This window comes from Colias philodice, chromosome 16, assembly GCF_061535455.1.
Source record: "Colias philodice isolate Cphi_HAF_F1 chromosome 16, ilColPhil1 Martin Lab GWU primary, whole genome shotgun sequence".
In the NCBI taxonomy this organism is placed as follows: Eukaryota; Metazoa; Arthropoda; class Insecta; order Lepidoptera; family Pieridae; genus Colias; species Colias philodice.
Window position 1 is genome coordinate 2,378,312 of NC_143101.1, and position 19,398 is coordinate 2,397,709.

A 19,398-nucleotide genomic window follows, 5' to 3' on the forward strand; every position below is an offset into this window, starting at 1 on the left:
GAAAACCATAGCCATGGCAAATACAGGCCCAATAAACTGAGCCCTTTTAAAGTGACTATAATCACTACACTGTGCACTGCTACAATCCTTAATCACAGGGATGAGAGACACATGCTTCCAACAACCAAACAGGTAATTGAAGATAACTTAGGCAAACTGAAAACAAGATCATTATTCAAAGTCAAATTCTAGATATTCATAAAGCTTCTGTGTAAAGTACGCAAGCTAAATTGCTTCCATCCTTGCGTGCAATTTTTAGTGAAAAAATATAAATACGAATGAAAATGACATTTAATGTCATGTTGACAGTTGAAGTCAGAACTCAGATGCAATGCTCAGATGTCACTTGGATGTCACATACTTGACACTGGCAAATAGTCACATCTTCTTGCCATGAAAAGCAAAAAAAAAAACTCAGAAGTCCTATCAAAAACATAATAACAATTATTAACAAAACATTTAGGAATTACATCAAATTCATCAAAGTTGTGTTTAATTTATTAATTCATACAAACACCACTCCATTTACACAATGCTTCGACAGGTAACATATATAAATTACCATTAATGTTCTGAAATACAATAATTAGTCGCATATCTTTTAAAAATTAATTCACTTTAGTTGCATCGAACAGACTCGCAATTGGCTGTCTTCTCCAATTGGTACAGAATTACTTATAACTCTGATAGAAAATGGACGCAAAACAAATAATTACCTTCAGGTATACATGCTCAATTAGGGCATGCAGAACCGAGTCCGGTTCCAAGTTTCTGAAACCCGGTTCCAAATCGAGCTCAGAACCGGGTAGAACCGGGTTACCCGGTTCTTTTATAATACCTCGGAAAAAAATACGAAATAAAACAATTGTAACTGTAAAAGTACCTGATGGGCCTTTTATTTTACGCGGCTTGTGTCTTATTTTATTAAATTAATAAAGAAACATAATTTCAATACTTCTCTTTATTTATCAGTCATATAAAAGTACCTTGCTATCATAATATCACATATAAACTTAAACCTACATTAACTGCAAAATGTAAAGCAATAAACCGGCCAAGTGCGAGTCGGACTCGCGCTCCGAGGGCTCCGAACAAACCTATTTTTTATAATGTTGTAACTTTAAAATTTATGTTTCTAGCATTTTTTCCTTTCTCTGTGTTATAAGACGTTACTTTTACCAAATTTCAAGGCTCTGTGTTCATGAGAAGTACCCTGTAGGTTTTGAGTCCCATGCGAATGTCGAAATTTGCGAACATTTTCAGCATTTACGGCTGTATCTTTTGATGCGTTGGCTTGTGAGTTTGACTTTTCCACAGCATCAAGTAGACTTGAGTATTCGATATAAATTTCAGCTTGATACCAAAAACAAAAACATGACTGGATCATTATGTGAAACAGTAAAATCAACAGCTTTTCAAATTCACGACAAATCTAATAAAAATATTTCTGTAGCCTAATTTTTGTCTTTTCGAAGCCTCATTTTTTTTTTGGTAATACAACCGTAGGAAACTTATAGCATCTAAGGTGAGACAACCGCTGAACTTGCTCCTGTCTTGACACGCCTCTTTCGCCTTTCAATGACGACTGGAATAGTATCGAAATCATGGAAACTTGCCAACGTGCAGCCTGTGCCCAAAAAAGGCAGTAGTGCCGATCCCTCCAACTACAGGCCAATTTCAGTCACGTCCATACTCTGTAAGACTATGGAGCGTGTACTGAACAGCCGGCTCCTGGCACACCTAGAAGCGAACGACCTCCTCAGTGACCGACAATACGGGTTCCGCCGAAACTGGTCCACTGGGGATCTTCTAGCCTACTACATCTGGAGCGAGGCCATCGAGAATGCGACCAAGACCCAGGCGTGTCTATTCTCCACAAAACGGAGTCCATTCAACCTGACTCCGTCCTTCCAAGATGTATCCGTGCCGATAACTGACCAACTCGAGCTTCTTGGAATCACCTTAACGCCTACTCTTAATTTTGGTTCATACATTGAATCAAAAGCCCAGGTATCCTCGAAAAATCTTGGTATACTGGCGAAGGTGAGGCAGTATTTCAGTCCGGGACAGTTGCTCAATCTCTATCAAGCACAAGTCCGTTCGTGCATGGAATACTGCTCTCACCTCTGGGATGGATCTGCACGACCTAATGGATTTGCATTGCTGGAATTGCATTGATGGAATTGCACGACCTAATTCCACCATCCCCTTTTTTCCATCGTTCGTCGAGGCGCACAGATTCTAGGCATCGCCACATGGTTGACGTTCCATGTACCCGGACTTCGGATTCGAACCGCTAGGGACTGGAACATGCTTCCTGAATCTGTGTGAGAGCTCTCCATCTTAGGCCACGTCTCAGCTTACCAACAGGCGAGATAGTGGCCAAGCGCTCCCCTATTGCAGCATAAAAAAAAATCAATCAGAGCCACGCTTGAGGCGTGGCACGAAAATTCGCGATGCACGTGAGTCTGACGTTGCCAGATAGAATAAATTTGTTAAAATAATGCAGCAAAATATAAATAATACTTTATATTTTAATATTTTAGTCGGAACCGGGAGAACCGGGTTTCATATTATTCAGACCCGGTTCTCAAGATCATCAAAAAACCCGGGTTTACCCGGGTTTTTCGGAACCGGGTAAACCCGGGTGCATGCCCTATGCTCAATTAAACCTCTTAATATTTTTATTAAAAGTAACTTTATCTGCATCATATACTTCTCAACTTAAAATCTACAACTATTTATAGATAAGCAAAGTGCTAAAGGATATAAAAGGATATTATTCAAAAACAAAGGTTTTTCTGTCACCTGAACACAAGCTAGGGAGTTCTCATCATGTTGACATTGAAAAAGTTGATTTCAAAAACTCTGAGGCTAAGGAAAATATTTGTAAATGGGTAAGCATTTGTAAGTAATTTTATAGTTTAAAAGTTTAAAATCAAAAACTAAAAACAGAAAAATAGTGAATATAACATTATTATTTTATAGGTAAATGACGAAAGAAGCCTTAAAAGCTGGGATATTCAAAAATATATTTCAAGCACTACCAAATATGTATTGATAAATATAAGCAATTTACAGGTAAAGATATTATTTTGAGTATTATATTATTTTAATGAAGACTTTTATAAGAAGGCTAGAAATAAGACTGAAAATGATCATGAAGTACCTACGTACTCAATGGCTTAATTATTATATTTTCAGATGCCATGGTATGCCAGTAACATGTGTGGACCACTTATGACAATTTATAATACATTTAGTTACACTGAAGATATTAAATATGAAGCCAGGGTAAAATAATAGATTATTAAAAGATTTATTTAAGTGCAACTTCTTTAGGCGCAATGAGAGTAAAATTTGAAGGTCACGTCATCGCAATGCCTTCACGTCATGAAGTGAGGCGACGATTTTGGTGTCTTTGAATGTTGCTGAAGAAGTTTCACTTCTGACAAGTGTGCTCGGCACATACGCACTTTTTCTTAATTCTCTTTGTGTTTGAGTTATTTATGCTCATTTAAAATCCTTAATTAATAAGATTCTATTAGTCCATGTTAATATTCCAAATCTATTGTCAAAAATATTTTCTAAATGCTACAGCAGAGATTTTCTCACAGAAAACTAAACTTTATTACAATTTACAGATGCTAGAGTTGCCATTACAAAATAAATATTTTAAAGTTGTCATACTAGTACCGAATGAAATGGATCTTCTTTATAATTTATTCAATAAGTTGATAAAAGAAGGCTTTAATGCTGCTACAAGTTGTATACAGCCATGTTTTACAGCAGTGTCTGAATTAAAAGCACCAAAGATTGAATTTGAAGCTGTAAATCAACTCACTTTAGAGGTAAAACATTTTTTTAATATATATAACTAGCTGCTCCGCGCGGTTTCAACCCCGTGGCTCCACTCCTGTTGGTCGTAGCGTCTTCCTCGATAAATGAGCTATATAACACCGAAAGAATTTTTCAAATCGGACCAGTAGTTTCCGTTCAAATCAAACAAACAAACTCTTCAGCTTTATAATATTAAGTATAGATATAGTCACTATATTATAGTGTATAATATGTACTTAGTTGTTACATAACTTATGTTTAAAGAGTATATGAGAAAAACTATAAGTAATAATATTTAATTATCAAATAAACAAGAATATATTGTATTTCCTTGTCAATTTATGATTTTATGAGTTCTTATTTTTAATTTCAGGAAAACAATTGTGATATGATGCCCAGGAAAAGTATAAGTTTTGGAGATGTAAATATAAATAATAATGGTGTTTTTGTTAATTGTATAACATGTATGTATATTATTTAGTATGGTTCAATATGAGTAAAATAGTATATTGGTATACACCATTGAATAAGCATATAATAAAATGTAATACAAAATATTATGTAACACATGATAATTATTTTTTGAATAAGAAATTTAATGAAGAAGAAGAAATGTATTATTCTGTATTACTTTCAGGTATATTTTCGGAAGATTCTATTATACAGGCTCCTTCAATAACCAAACATAATACGAGGGACTCATGCACTATGAAACCGTTTTTATTCACAATAAATTATAGAGATAATCCAATATTTACGGGACAGTATGTGTGCCCTGGCCCCTGAGTAGTGATAAAAATATACAAACTAGAAATAAATAAGCAATACTTTTATAATTGTTTTATTTCTATCACTCTTTAGTGATATTGAATGCCCTATATTTGAGCGCAAACTATTTTTTAAAATTTATCTTGATTGTAATAGGTACACTGCCGTACACATATCATATAGTCAATGAACAAATCAGGGAAATGAGATAGAATTGAAATGCCATTTTTCCGATTAGCTAAAGTTAAAAATTCATTTATGGGTCAAGGTATACGCTTTTACAATAGAATTCCTCATAATATTAAAGAGTTTAGTAGTTCTAAATTTAAAACTTATATAAAAAATGTACTAGTTCAGAGAGCGTACTACAGTATTCAGGAATATATGGACGATAAAAACCCATGGAGGGTTGTCGCGAAAAAACCACAGGACAGTTCTTTGGCATGTTATTATAATATTTTATGATGTTACATATGTATTTTGTAAAATTGTAAAACTGACATGATTTAAAAGAGCAACTATGGAGTTTCTTGCCGGTTCTTCTCCGTAGATACTGCTTTCCGAATCGGTGGTAAATTTTAAAATATGTAATGACGTTTCAAAAGTGCTTCTATAAGAAGTCTAATTGAATGAATAAATGTTTGAGTTTGAGTTGAGTTTGAGAATTTCAAAGATTTCACGTAATCCTTGAATTAATCACGAACATAATATATTATTGTTTATTACGTGTTTTTACTATGAATGTTTAGTCATATTATATGTGTGTGACTTAGATCATTAAGTAATGGATAACACACGCAGGCGTTTCCCCTTTTGCCGAGGTATAAGATTATTCGAATCGAAAAATCTTATGCTTTCATAAAAACTACTTGCGTAATCGATTACGAACACTCTGCGTATTCGTAAAACATCGAAAGGACGTCTGCGAGTGCTCCGCTAAAAATGCCGTTTTGCACTGTCAAGTCTTGCAGAAGCAATTCAAACATGTCGAATATTAAAAAAGATGGAATAACCTTTCATTTGTGTATATTTTTTTATTTTTTTAACGTACATTTCTAATTAAATGCAATTTCTAATAATCGTCGATGTATCGTTTAGCGATATGATCAAGACAAATAATCGAGTCATGTGTGTACTCGATCATTGATGCGGCCTCACGAGACTATCATGGAAAGAAAATATACAAATTTAATCTTTATGAACTAAGCGATAAAGTTGAATTTAGAACGCGATATTGAACCGCACTCCCCACGAGACTATAAAGTGATGTAGCGAGACTATCTTGAAGAGAAAATATACAAATTTAATCTTTATGAACTAAGCGATAAAGTTGAATTTAGAACGCGATATTGAACCGCACTCCCCACGAGACTATAAAGTGATGTAGCGAGACTATCTTGAAGAGAAATTCAAATTTAATCTTTATGAACTTAGTGATAGAGTTGAATTTAAAAACTCGTCGCTTAAAAGGTCGTTAATTTTTACGACTTTCTTAGTGACGGACTGCTTTTAACTTGAACGTCGATAAAAAAATATTTTTCTAAGTATAATTTGAAATGAGATGAGAATTAATCTTTATTATATTAAAATTTTACACAACTGCATCAAAAGGAGTATAATGTTTATTTTGTAAGTCTTGTATATATTTATTAAAATTTACGCTCGGTTACTTTTAACTGGCAGAACATTTTAATGGTACGGAACCCTTCGTGCGCGAGTCCGACTCGCATTTAGCCGTTTTTTTTGTAATGTTAATCTTGTAACCTTTCTATTATGTAATCTATACTAATATTATAAAGCTGAAGAGTTTGTTTGTTTGTTTGTTTGTTTGTTTGAACGCGCTATTCTCGGGAACTACTGGTCCGATTTGAAAAATTCTTTCGGTGTTAGATAGCCCATTTATCGAGGAAGGTATATATCATCACGCTACGACCAACAGGAGTGGAGCCACGGGGGTGAAACCGCGCGGAGCAGCTACTTTATTTATATGTATGTACGAATATTGCGTATATTTCAGATTTACAAAAAATCCTGCTTTAAGGCTAAGGTGGATTGAATGCTGTGGGAGAAAATCAGAATGGACACCTCGGTACAGAAATAATAAAAATTTCTGGACCGATATTTATTTTATTGAATATAATATGTGATGTGTTGAATAAATACATATTCAAATACAAATAAAATGGCGTTTTAGGGTTTTTCATATGCATATAATAATGATGAAAACGTTACAAATGACCTGTGTAGTATTTTTTATGAATATAATATTAATGTTATTTCTAATTTCAACAAAATTATTATTTTTGTAATATCGATATGGTTACATCCCTTTAGAGCGATTGTATTATTACGTATATGTATAGAGATTTTTCTGTGTAATCGATGTATGTGTGCAAAAACATGCTAGTCTGTCCATTTTGTAATAGTTTGAGTTTGTAAAGACACAAATTATTTTTGTGAATGTGTGATTGTTTCAAAGTGTGAGTTACCCTCCCCGCACCAAAACCGGCAGAAAGTTTAGTTAGAACATTTGCCAGCGTGCTCCATCCATTACTTAATGATCTAAGGTGTGTGAAATGAACCAGTATCGTAGTACTCTGTGGTAGTACTAAAATCCCAGAATTTTCAAAATTCCTCCCATCATGTCCAATTTAAATGTCAGTGTCAACTTCATAAAACATGGCGTTTATCAGTTGTCACTAAAATGTCATAACAATAAACAAAGGATAACAAAGTATATAAATAATTTATTTTCTATTAAATTACGATAAATTAATTATCAGTAGAAAAATTATGCAATATATATATAATTATGAGTATTTTATTTCATAAGGATAACTTACGGTTTATTGATCATAGAGATTTCATTTCAAACATATATAAAAATGTGGATAGTGCAAATTTAAATAATAGCAGTGATAATTCATTTAGTATATCTCCAAAATTATTTTCTATAAAATGTGACAAAAAAGAATCAGATTCAAGAAAAAGAAAACACAATGATGCTCTTATTGAAGAGGTAATTAAGAAAATATATTTAAATATAAGAATATTAAAAATAAAAATAAACTATTAAAAATAAAGATATTTTTAATAGTTCTGATTAACCCTTTTATAACCCTTTGTCTTTAAAATTAAATTGAAGAACTGAACATACATGTGTTTTCATAATTGTTTTAAGAGTAATGTAACTGATCAAACACAACTTTTATATCATTTCATTAATAAATTACAAGTTTTTACAATTTTAGGCAAAAAAAATAAAAGCAATGTACAGCAACCTTGTTGACATACTACCAACAGACTTGAAGATGAAGTTAAAAAGTAAATATGATCTATTAGAAACTGCAGCTGTAAGAGATCTTTCACAGCAATTATTTCAATCAACAGCTATTGATTATCAAGGGATGTCGGGTGGAAATAATTCAGACAAACCATTGATATGTAAAATTAAAGATAATGACTATCTTATACCAGGGAAATGTAGGTATGAAGCTTTCATTATTAATTCATATTATATTTATTTAAAACTAGCTTCCGCCCACGACTTTGTACGTGCATCCTCGTTTTTCCCCGTTCCCGCAAGAATTTCGGGAAATCCTTTCTTAGCGGATGCCTTCGTCCTAACATCTACGTGCATGCCAAATTTCAGCCCAATACATCCAGTGGTTTGGGATTGATAGATCACTATATCAGTCACCTTTGAGTTTTATATATATAGATGAAGGGCACTTTAAATATATCCTTAATAATTAAGATACAATTTTAAGCACTTAACACATTAATTTCTCCTAAGCTTGTATAGTAGACATGTCTTCCTTCTTTACTTGACATGTCTTTTTCCTTTACTTTTCTAATTAAATATCTTTCTTGACTAACAATTTGAGATAAATATTTAATTTGGTGTCAACTTTCAGATTTCTCTGTGGCTGTGTAAAGGAACAGTGTAAGAAGTTGAGTGGTAACAAATATGATATTGTAATCGCAGACCCACCCTGGTGGAACAAGTATATAAGGAGATTGAAGACAGCAAATGATAAAATGGGGTAATTGTTTTCTACGTTTGCACCCATATAAATATAGTTTTATTATTTAAAAAAAATTTTTTGTTATCACTATCACTATCACTACATAGTATAAAACAAAGTCGCTTTCTCTGTCCCTATTTCCCTATGTCCCTTTGTATCCTTAAATCTTTAAAACTACGCAACGGATTTTGATGCGGTTTTTAACGTGATAACGTTTTTAAAATCGTTTTAGTCGGGTGACATGTTCAGAAACTTGTGTCACACCAAAACCTTACGAGCGCGATCGCAAGTATAACGAGAGAGAGACGGACCGATCTCCCGTCTCATCTCGAGCGCTGCCACTGCATTATATGTTATCACGTAAACATCTCGATCGTAAACCTACTTAACAAACAACCAATTTTTTTTAATAGATAGAGTGATTCAAGAGGAAGGTTTTAGTATATAATTTATTAGGTTTTAAACAAAGCGGTTGAAGCCGCGGGCGGTAAGCTAGTTGGAATATAAACGGTACTTATTCTAGTTAATGATAATGTTAATTTCTAAACAAATTATAATAATTATTAAACCTTTCCTAGAACACTGCAGTTCTTTTTAGCAAAACCTTTCCTTGAACCTGATATTCCATCAGCTTTGAAAAAATATGTACTTTAAATACATAATATAATGTGTGTGTAGGTACATATTTTTTCATACCTGATGGATCATGGAATAAAATTTTTATCAATCTTCAACTCATGTGACTATTTAAAGTTTGAAAAGCCCGCCAGTAAATAGTTTAAGGGGGTACCAACTAGATGGCGGATCAATCATCTTCGTTTCTTTTTTTTTTATGAAGTTGTCATTCTTCTCGCCGAAGCCCGAAGGTGGGTAGTATTAAGTATAGGCATTCTTTCATCTTTGGTTGAAATCGTGCCAGCTAGGCGGATCTGATTTAATTTTTTATAAAAAATATATAAATTAGGTCGTCTTACTGTGATTTTTCGAACTGTATGAATAAAACGACAACAAAGAATAATATCAGTTTTCTATACAAATATTATAAAGAGGAAAGGTTTGATTTTTTGTTTGTTTGTTTGTTTGTATGAATTGAATAGGCTCCGAAACTACTTGGCAGATTTGAAAAATTCTTTCACTGTTGGAAAGCTACATCATTTCTGAGTGACATAGGCTATATTTCATTTTCAAAAAAAATAGGCATCCTTACTAAAATTACGATAACGTAATCCAAGGTGTGAAAAAAATATCAAAAAACTACCTTACATCGCGTGCGCTGCGAAAACTATTGATGATAGAACAAAATGATATACTACATTTTTTTAGAACACACCATTATCTACAAAAAATCAGCGGCAGCATATCTCTAACTATTACAGTCATGTCACAATAAGCGTTTTTTTATTGAAAAAAAGAAATTAAAATACCACCGCTACAAAAAGCTCTTTATTTGTACCTTGGTATTAACCCTTATCAAAATAAACGATGTATTATTTAAGACTGCTTCAATATCTTTATATTACTTTTTGAATTATTCGATTCTGACAATCCATTCAAAAGATATCACGAGTTAAAAAAAATTAAAAAATAAACTGTATTCGGCTAGCTATGCGTTGTAGGCGTCACTCGGGCAGGGGTACGGGAGGGGGGTTAAGATCACGAAATAAACTTGCCGCGCGGCTTACTCGCGCGGTCGGCTCCCGTGATGGACGTGTGCGGAATTTACGCTTGATAATAATTCGTTTAGTAAGTAACTAAACCGATTTAAAAAATTCTTTTCAGAACTAAACCCATTTATATAAAACTAGCTTCCGCCCGCGACTCCGTCCGCGCGGATGTCGGTCTTCGCGTGGATGGTTTATTTCTCCATTTTGAGTAACTCTGACAATGACATCTTATAAATATCTATTGGACCCAAATACGGCTAGGCCTATAATAATACGGAACGTGTGTTCGCGGTTCTACACTCTACAGAACAACGTCTATGGATAAAACTGAAGAATTAAGATTAATTTTTTTTCTACGTATTTTTCCAGGATAAAAAGTATCCTATTTTACGCCCAGGATAATAAGGTATAATTATACCAAGTTTCATCGAAATCGAACCGTCAGTTTTCCCGTGATGCCTTCACATACAGACAGACAGACAGACAGACAGACATTTAATGCCCGTGCGAAGCCGGGACGGGCCGCTAGTCATAAATAAGTACACTAAAAGTATATTTTATGTATGGTTTTCTGTTTTCACGCATAAACTACTGGACCGATTCCAAAAAATTCTTTCACCATTAGAAAGCTGCATCTTCACTGAGCAACATAGGCTAGGTTTTATCCAGGAAATCCCATGGGAACGGGAACTATGCGGGTTTTTCTCTGAAAACGCGGGCGAAGCCGTAGGCGGAAAGCTAGTTAATAATCATAGTGAGTTTGAAAATCACCTATTTGATGGAATTCAAAATGTTTTTTGTTCTATATAAATTGTTATTGTAATATATAGATGAATTTAAGTCTTTCTAATAATTAAAAAGTACACGTCTTGAAAGAGAATCAATATTACTGTAATATTTCTGTAGCTAAAGACCACCTACATTCAAATAGATTGCCTATCCTATTCTCACTTCAATTTATTTCACAAACTTCTTATTAATAAGACAAAACTTTACAGCTATTCCATGATGTACAATGAAGACATAGCATCAATACCAGTCTCACAACTTTTATCAGACACTTCAATAATCGCCGTGTGGTGTACAAACGCACCAAGCAACATTATAGCTATAAAAGACATTATTTTCCCCAAATGGGGAGTTGAATATGTAACTACATGGTATTGGATGAAGGTATCTATAGATTTAGAACCGATTTGTGCGTTTGGTAGTGGATCTAAGAAACAGCCATATGAGAGAATTATTATTGGCAAAGTTGGTAATGTTAATGTGCCTGAGGATTTGTTGATAGCGAGCGTTCCGAGTGCTTTGCATTCTCATAAGCCTCCTTTGTTGGGTGAGTAACTTTTTCAGTGTGAAAACTATAGTTATAGTATTACTAAAGTAGTACATACTCTTTATAATAATATATGTATACAAAAATAATCAAATGCATTTGAAACTTTTATCCTACCTAATAACAATCATACATTCTCAATAACTTTTATGTGTATAAAAGTTTAATATTTTATATCGATATGTAAATATAAACACGCATACTCGAAATCAAATTGAGATGCGTGAAGCACCCTTGTCTGTTTTTTTTTTAATCTTGTATTCTATGATATAGGTACATATAATTTAGAAAAAAAATAAAAAATAAATAAAAAATGTTGTGTGGTTTTATGAAACCACGGTAAAAGTGAAACTGTTCGAACGGTTCCGAACACTGCTTTGTGTAGCGCATGTCGCGTGTCGGTCGGCTGCCGAGTAGGTATACCTACTCGGCAGCCGCGATACACGCGACATGCGCTACACAGACCAAACAGTTTGAGACGATGTAATAAAAGTTTCACTTTAATAAATTATTGTTTTCTTATAAATATAAATTTATAAAGCGCCATTCCGGCGCGAAGGATGCGGGTTCGAGTCCCGCCTCGTGATCGAATTTTTTCTATTCTTTATAAATTTATATTTATAACTAGCGGTCCGCCCCGGCTTCGCCCGTGGTACATGTTTACGTTTTCTCTACATAAGAACCATCCTCGTACTTCAAGGAATATAATAAAAAAAGAATTATCGAAATCGGTTCAGCCGTTCTCGAGTTATGCGCTTACCAACACATTTTGCGATTCATTTTTATATATAAGATATTTATAAAGCATTTGAATGCCATAAAACCAAAAATATAAATTCAACAAAAAAGGTCGTGTTCCATCGTTACAATATTGTATTCACTGAAAAGTGCTTCATATTGGTTGAAATGGTTGTTAATCATCTCAATAGATGGCGCACGGTGTGTCCCTTCAGACACATAAAACTGAAAGAATAGAATAAATTCGATTGCTCTGGCAGGTCACGAGTGGCTGAGTTGGTCAGGCATCCGCCCCGGAATGGCGCGAAGGATGCGGGTTCGAGTCCCGCCTCGTGATCGAATTTTTTCTATTCTTTATAAAGGACATTGCCAGTGTTCGGACCAAGTGCTGCCCAGGAATGAATGTAATTGCAATGGGATCCTAGCATTTATATACATAAAGAAAAAATATTAAAAAAAATATCCCCCCCTGGAAAACATATAAAAAAATCACGAATGTGTACCATATGTCGATGGCCCGTGGAGGTGGTAAATGGCAGATTGAAACGGGATTTCAAGTTATTTCGCCAGGAATACTGCAACATATCCTTGCCTCACTTTTTTTCCGATCTTAAAATCGCCGCTGAGCTCACTAATGCATTTCATGTGGATTTATTAGATAATCCTCATTGCCGTGATTTCATCAATATAGTTAGAGAGGGGATGGACTCTAATAATGATTTGGCTGATTACGTCTATTCCAAAAGGCTAAACCGAAACAGAGTCGCTTTTGATAACATTAATGTTGTTCAGAACAATGTATTTCCAGTTCTCACCGCTGAGGAATTGACTTTATTCGCAGTTGGTACATACCAAATAAAACTCGCTCCGAGTTACTATAGCGAGCATATACGAAATGTAGAAACATTTGTTATCCAACAATATAACGGAGATTTAAGCGATCTATCAACATTTAATATGCCGTCTGAAAATGTCCACCTCTTCAGATTTAACTTAAGAAGTAGACATACATCGTCTAAAGTCTACCATTCCTATATATTAGTCGATTCCAGCAATACCGGACTGGCAGCCATAAGGAACTATTGTTGCACATGTTTTACGGGTCGGAGGACTATCGGCTGTTGTGCGCACACCATGTGCTTAGTATGGTTTTTAGGGTGGGCTAGGCACTAGGACGTGATAAGGTGCCCTGCTTTATTCTTAGATAGAATTATTATCGATGACGACGACGATGATGATTAGTATAATTATTGTATTCTGTACCAATATGCAGTATTTTATATTTTGTATCGTATTCTGTACCACATTCTGTACCTCTGTTACACATAAAAAATGTGTATTTATTACATGTTTTTCTTAAAATCATTTTTTTTTAAATAAATAATTCAAAATCAAAATCAAAATCAAAATCAAAAATATTTATTCTGTAACAAATAGTATTACAATTTAACAGTCATTGAGACATCCTTTTAAGCAATAAATGCTTGTGTTAGGACATCTCGCTCTTCCGACAGTACATTATGCTTAAGTGTTACACGAATAACATTTTCTTATATAAAGAGAAATATGTAAAATTTATTTAGATATATGTATTATAGGGAACAGAACGAGTGTATATTTTGTGTGTGTGTGTGTGTGTGTGTGTGTGTGTGTGTGTGTGTGTGTGTGTGTGAGTGAATGTGTGAATGTGCGTGTGTGTTTGTGAGAGAGTGTGTGTGTAGTGTGTATATTATATAATATGTTGCTTTTTTTTTTTAATTTATTTTATTTAATTTTAATAAGTCTTCTATTTCCTCATAATTTTTATTTTTTAACCATTTAATTAGTTGCAATTTACACTCCTTCGCTGTTTTAGGGTATATATTTAAGGCTTTATTTATTAAGTTGTATAGGCAAGAAGATTGTTTAGCCTGTTGTCTTCGAGCATATGCGGTTTTAACAAGTACATTGGGAACCACACATGTTTTCCTCCTTCTATTATCAACTTTAGGATCATATTTTAAACTTTTGTGTTGTTTCAGAACAATATTTAATACGTAAAGCTTTCGAACTGTAAGAACATCACACACTGAATATAATTCTTGAGTCGGAAATCTATAAGGTTTAAAATGGATAACCTTAAGTAAAGATCTTTGTGCCCTCTCAAGATCTAGAAATTTTGTTTTGGTAGCCCCTCCCCATACCGTAATACAATATGTAAGCACCGATTGAACAAGTGACACATATACAATTTTCAGCAAATCTGTAGTTGCGACATGTCTTAGGGTCTTGAAGAACCATACAAACTTTCTAGTCCTTGTCATGAGGAGTTCTAGATGTAGATGCCACGACAAACGTTCGTCTATGATTACTCCGAGATATTTTGTGTTAGATACTTTAGTGATTTGTTGACATGAACAGTTTAATTTATCACGGTTAGGGCAAGAATGAATTTTTATATTAATATTAGGTTGATTTCTAATGTAATTAGCAAAGCAGATGTAGTTGGTTTTGGCTATATTAAGAGTCAAGAGATGCATTTCTAACCATTGTGCAATTTTAGCTAAACCAATTTCAGCACTATTTTGTACTTCTTCCCAATCTCTTCCACAAAATACAACAGCTGTATCGTCTGCATATGAAAACACATATCCATTTGTCAAAGACATATCACATAATGAATTAACGTAAAGCAAAAAGAGGGTTGGTCCCAATACACTCCCCTGCGGAACACCATAAAATACCTTAGAATCATCACTACAATGCTCTGTTATCTTGACCCTTTGTCTACGATCTGTGAGGTAACTCCGAAATAGGTTTAAAGAAGTACCTCGTATACCGATTTGCTCTAGCTTCTGCACAAGGATGGGGATAGAGACACTATCAAATGCTTTTTTTATGTCTAGAAATACAGTTATACATTTGTTTCCTACATCTACTTGATTAACGATTAAAGACGTCAGAGCTGTAACAGCGTCTTCAGTACTTAAACCATGTCTGAAACCAAATTGCGAGCAAGATAGTAAATTAAATTTATGTAGGTAAGAAGTTAAACGGTTATTTAATAATTTCTCTAGAATTTTCGCCATTACTGGGAGGACTGAGATGGGTCTGTAATTATTGGGATCGTCTTTATTCCCACCCTTGTGCACAGGCGTTATTAAGGCCAATTTCAGAGCGTCCGGAAAGACTCCTGTTGTAAAGCAGAGGTTTGTAAGATGAGTCATTATAGGTATAATTATATCCCCGGCCTGCTTTAAAAATTTAGTAGTAATATTATCGTATCCCGGTGCGCTATCTGTTTTAAGACTCATCAACACAGATTTAACCTCATCATCATCAGCCTCCAACAAAACAAAAGATGAACCATGGGAACTCGAAGTTAAATATGTGGCCGAGCTAGGACTATAACTTGGGCGGGATAGAATCTCTACAGCAAGTGATTTTCCAACATTGGCAAAGAAATCATTGACGAGGTTAACACTTTTATGAGGGGTTGACTGTATAGATAGTAGCTCAATATTTTTATCATGCAATGTCTTCCGTTGTGTAATATTATTGATGGTTCTCCAGAGCATCTTAGGGTTTCCGGCAGCATTCGCTATTTGTTCTTGTTCATATCTACGCTTTAGCTTTTTAATGAGACTAGTGCAATAATTCCTATAACGTCTGTATGTGATTTGCAATACATGATTTTGTGGGTCAGATCGAAGCTTTATTTGTAAATAATTTCTATTGCGAATACATCGTAATACCCCTTGAGTCATCCACGGTTTCAAAATACGTTGCACATTCGGAATAATTTTTACCAAAGTATTGTCAATTATATGTTTTTGTAATAAATTTATTAATTTTTGAGCCAAAATATTAGCATCAACACATAAAAATAAATCATTAATGTTAGAGTTTTGAAGGCTTTTTAATGCATTGTCATAATCCAAAAAACTTCTATAGGTATTTGTTTTTACATTTTATTTTATTAGATAATTTTTTTATTTTTAGAAAAATTGTATAATGATCCGAAGTACTTGTTTTTATCACCGCAATAGAAGCTTTATTTTTAGGATCAATTTTCAACATAAAATGATCGAGACAGTTCTTATCTCTCGTGGGTATTATGTGTCCCGGAAGTAAACCATGTGTTGATAACATATTTAAATATCTAAGTCTATTTGTTTTATCATGAAAACTTTCATTAACTTTGTGAATTAAATTAATATTTATGTCTCCAGTCAAAATAATTTGTTTGCAGTTTTTTATGGATTCTAAGTGAAGACTCAATGAATTAATAAAAATTTCAGCATTAATATTAGACGGTGACCGATAGATTCCGATCAAAATGAACTGATTTGTATACAAGATGCCTGTGAAATATTAATTTCTTTTACATTTACCGAATGGATATTTTTTACATATGCTGTTACACCATCACAGTGGTTTATGTGTTGACTCGTATTATATGAGGTATAGTTATTTAATATGGGTAAAGATTTGTTGCTGTCCAGCCAGCACTCACTAAGAATAATAAAGTCAGGCAAGATTTGTAGTTGTACAAGATTCAATTTAAAGTCTTCCAAATTTTTATAAATACTACGAATATTTTGACATACTATGGTAAGATCGGTTTTTTGTATTTTGTACAAAGTTATAAAATCGTGGGTAGTACATTCCTTAGATTCCGCAATATTTATATTATCTAATTCATGCAAAGTATTAAGTGAACTATCCATAGTCTATAATAAAATGTTTGAATTCATTTAAAGTATGCATTACATTTTTAAGTTTTATATAATTATTAGTATATTTTAATAGTGTAAGGAGTGCATTTTTAGTGTATGTATAAATTGAAGTTGAAAGTGTAATATAGTCCATTACAAATATATAGTGAGATAGTATGTTGACAATATATATGTTGAGTTTTTGTATTAGATTAAGTTGAGTACTAATGAAAATTGTTCTGTTCTCTTTACATGTAATAGTAGTAAAATAAAAATTGTTTAACGTTAATACTGACTTATAACAATAGTTTATACAATATAAATAGAAGTTAAATAAACAAAAAATATAGTATTTTGGCTTCTTATATAGTCATTTATCCTGCATGAGAGTTTGAATTTTGGATTCATTTTTTATAATTAATATAGGTGAATTATCAGTTTTTCTTACATATATTCTTCCAAATGCAGTCCAACAGAACTTATAATCCTTTGACTTACTTAGATCCCGCGCGAGAAAGTACAAGCGGGCAGCTTTAGCTGTCAATTGCTCACTGACGTATACCGGGGAGTATTCTTCAGTTCTAAATCCTAAGTGTTTTGCACATAGTTTTTCCTTATTTTTTATATTAAATTGTTTCACCATTCTTAAAAGTTCAGTTTTTTTAATGGTAGACGAAAGCTCAGCAACAACAGGGGTTTTATTTATGTCTCGTTTACTCTGAATTCTATATATATCCTTGATATCGTTCCTATCGATATTACAACCTATGTTCTTCGATAAGCATAAAACCATGTTCAATAAGTCTTCCTTAGTTTCTTTCATATTTTTAGGTACATTTTTAATTTCGATGTTCGTCTTACGTGTTTCTCGTTGCATATCCTCAATTTTGTCCTCTAGAATGGTAATATAATTTCTATCTTTTTTAGATTGCACTTCTAACTGTTCAATTTTTTGTTTTAACTCTTCATTCTGAGACGCTAGGAACGACATAGAACTTTCTATGTTAGAATTTGTAGTTTTAATTTCTACGAGAGTATTATGAATCTTACTAATTTCCGTTTGTTGCTGCACCAACATAGCCTTTATTTCGTTTCGAAAAGAGTCAAAATCGTGCTCGCAGTCAAGTTCTCTGCCCCGTTTATTACGTTGTGTAATAAAATAAGTCGGTGGAGTGCGCACAAGTTGATCGGGAATATTAGTTTCCGACAAAGATTTGTCTTGTTTATCCATATTAATTACTAGGCGCTAAGAATTTTATAGGAGGTTTTATTTTTAGCTCGACACGCCCACTTTGATGCTTCCAATAGCAATTATTCAGTGCAGACTGTTGGGTGCACTTTCATTTGATTTGATAAAGTTTAGACAAATGAGATTTACGGTACCTCTTGAGTGGCCAATTTTTTGCAAAAGTACCAGGGCAGCAGCCCTACTGAGGAGATTGCTATTTTTTCTTCAAAGGCGTACAACGAACCTCTTCAAAAGTTATGCACTCCTATTTTCGTACTTGAATTATATCACTTTTATAACAACAATTAATTAATTAAAACAACCGCGCAAACGTGTACATCTAACGACGGTCCGAGGGGAAGAGGAGTCAAGAGAAAAAAAACAAAACATTTTTTTTCTCTTGACTCCTGGGATAGATTTTGATGCGCTTTGGTTTACATGTTAGTATTGGCCTGAGGAACAAAATGTACCATGTCTTCATTCTGGGCAGCACTTGGTCCACCTCCCATACAAAAACTGTCAATGTCCTTTATATTTATAATATTTATAAAGCATTTGAATGCCATAAAACCAAAAATATAAATTCAACAAAAAAGGTCGTGTTCCATCGTTACAATATTGTATTCACTGAAAAGTGCTTCATATTGGTTGAAATGGTTGTTAATCATCTCAATAGATGGCGCACGGTGTGTCCCTTCAGACACATAAAACTGAAAGAATAGAATAAATTCGATTGCTCTGGCGGGTCACGAGTGGCTGAGTTGGTCAGGCATCCGCCCCGGAATGGCGCGAAGGATGCGGGTTCGAGTCCCGCCTCGTGATCGAATTTTTTCTATTCTTTATAAATTTATATTTATAATATTTATAAAGCATTTGAATGCCATAAAACCAAAAATATTGTTTTCTTACTAATATTTTGTATTTTACAGATCTCCTTTCTCCACACATACCAACTACAGAGCCAAAAGTTTTGGAATTATTTGCAAGATATTTACTACCAAATACTACCAGTGTTGGATATGAACCTCTGAAATGGCAACATTTATCATTGTATGATGTAACGTGATGTGAAATAAATATTTTTATTTTTAAATGGTTT

At 33.5% G+C, this 19,398-nt stretch overlaps 3 protein-coding genes across 3 annotated transcripts; 2 read left to right on the plus strand and 1 right to left on the minus strand.

Annotated features, from left to right (window-relative positions):
- Positions 1-100: 100 nt before the first annotated feature.
- On the plus strand, positions 101-4,658 carry LOC149481466 (antichymotrypsin-1-like). Its single transcript, XM_089705296.1, has 9 exons — positions 101-132; positions 419-544; positions 623-722; positions 2,748-2,897; positions 2,989-3,081; positions 3,205-3,294; positions 3,645-3,851; positions 4,214-4,304; positions 4,478-4,658. The coding sequence occupies exons 1-9, from the start codon at positions 101-103 to the stop codon at positions 4,624-4,626; spliced, it is 1,038 nt and encodes a 345-aa protein (XP_089561422.1). The 3' UTR covers positions 4,627-4,658.
- A 2,688-nt stretch (positions 4,659-7,346) lies between these two features.
- On the plus strand, positions 7,347-19,386 carry Mettl4 (Methyltransferase like 4). The gene is made up of 5 exons (XM_089705179.1): positions 7,347-7,627; positions 7,860-8,095; positions 8,526-8,654; positions 11,299-11,636; positions 19,229-19,386. Exons 1-5 carry the CDS (start codon positions 7,421-7,423, stop codon positions 19,363-19,365), a joined length of 1,047 nt encoding a protein of 348 aa, XP_089561305.1. The 5' UTR covers positions 7,347-7,420; the 3' UTR covers positions 19,366-19,386.
- On the minus strand, positions 16,706-18,659 carry LOC149481468 (uncharacterized). The gene has a single exon (XM_089705181.1). It carries the CDS (start codon positions 18,300-18,302, stop codon positions 17,442-17,444), a length of 861 nt encoding a protein of 286 aa, XP_089561307.1. The 5' UTR covers positions 18,303-18,659; the 3' UTR covers positions 16,706-17,441.
- Positions 19,387-19,398: the final 12 nt, after the last annotated feature.

What these genes read in the sequence shown, in the direction of transcription:
- LOC149481466 (XM_089705296.1), top strand. Translation starts at nt 101, where the DNA reads ATGAGAGACACATGCTTCCAACAACCAAACAG. An exon ending in AAACAAATAATTACCTTCAG is followed by an intron (nt 723 to 2,747) that starts GTATACATGCTC and finishes AACTATTTATAG; the next exon opens with ATAAGCAAAGTGCTAAAGGA. An exon ending in TAAATCAACTCACTTTAGAG is followed by an intron (nt 3,852 to 4,213) that starts GTAAAACATTTT and finishes TTTTAATTTCAG; the next exon opens with GAAAACAATTGTGATATGAT.
- Mettl4 (XM_089705179.1), top strand. Translation starts at nt 7,421, where the DNA reads ATGAGTATTTTATTTCATAAGGATAACTTACGGTTTATTGATCATAGA. An exon ending in CTTATACCAGGGAAATGTAG is followed by an intron (nt 8,096 to 8,525) that starts GTATGAAGCTTT and finishes GTCAACTTTCAG; the next exon opens with ATTTCTCTGTGGCTGTGTAA. An exon ending in TCATAAGCCTCCTTTGTTGG is followed by an intron (nt 11,637 to 19,228) that starts GTGAGTAACTTT and finishes TGTATTTTACAG; the next exon opens with ATCTCCTTTCTCCACACATA.
- LOC149481468 (XM_089705181.1), bottom strand. Translation starts at nt 18,302, where the DNA reads ATGGATAAACAAGACAAATCTTTGTCGGAAACTAATATTCCCGATCAA.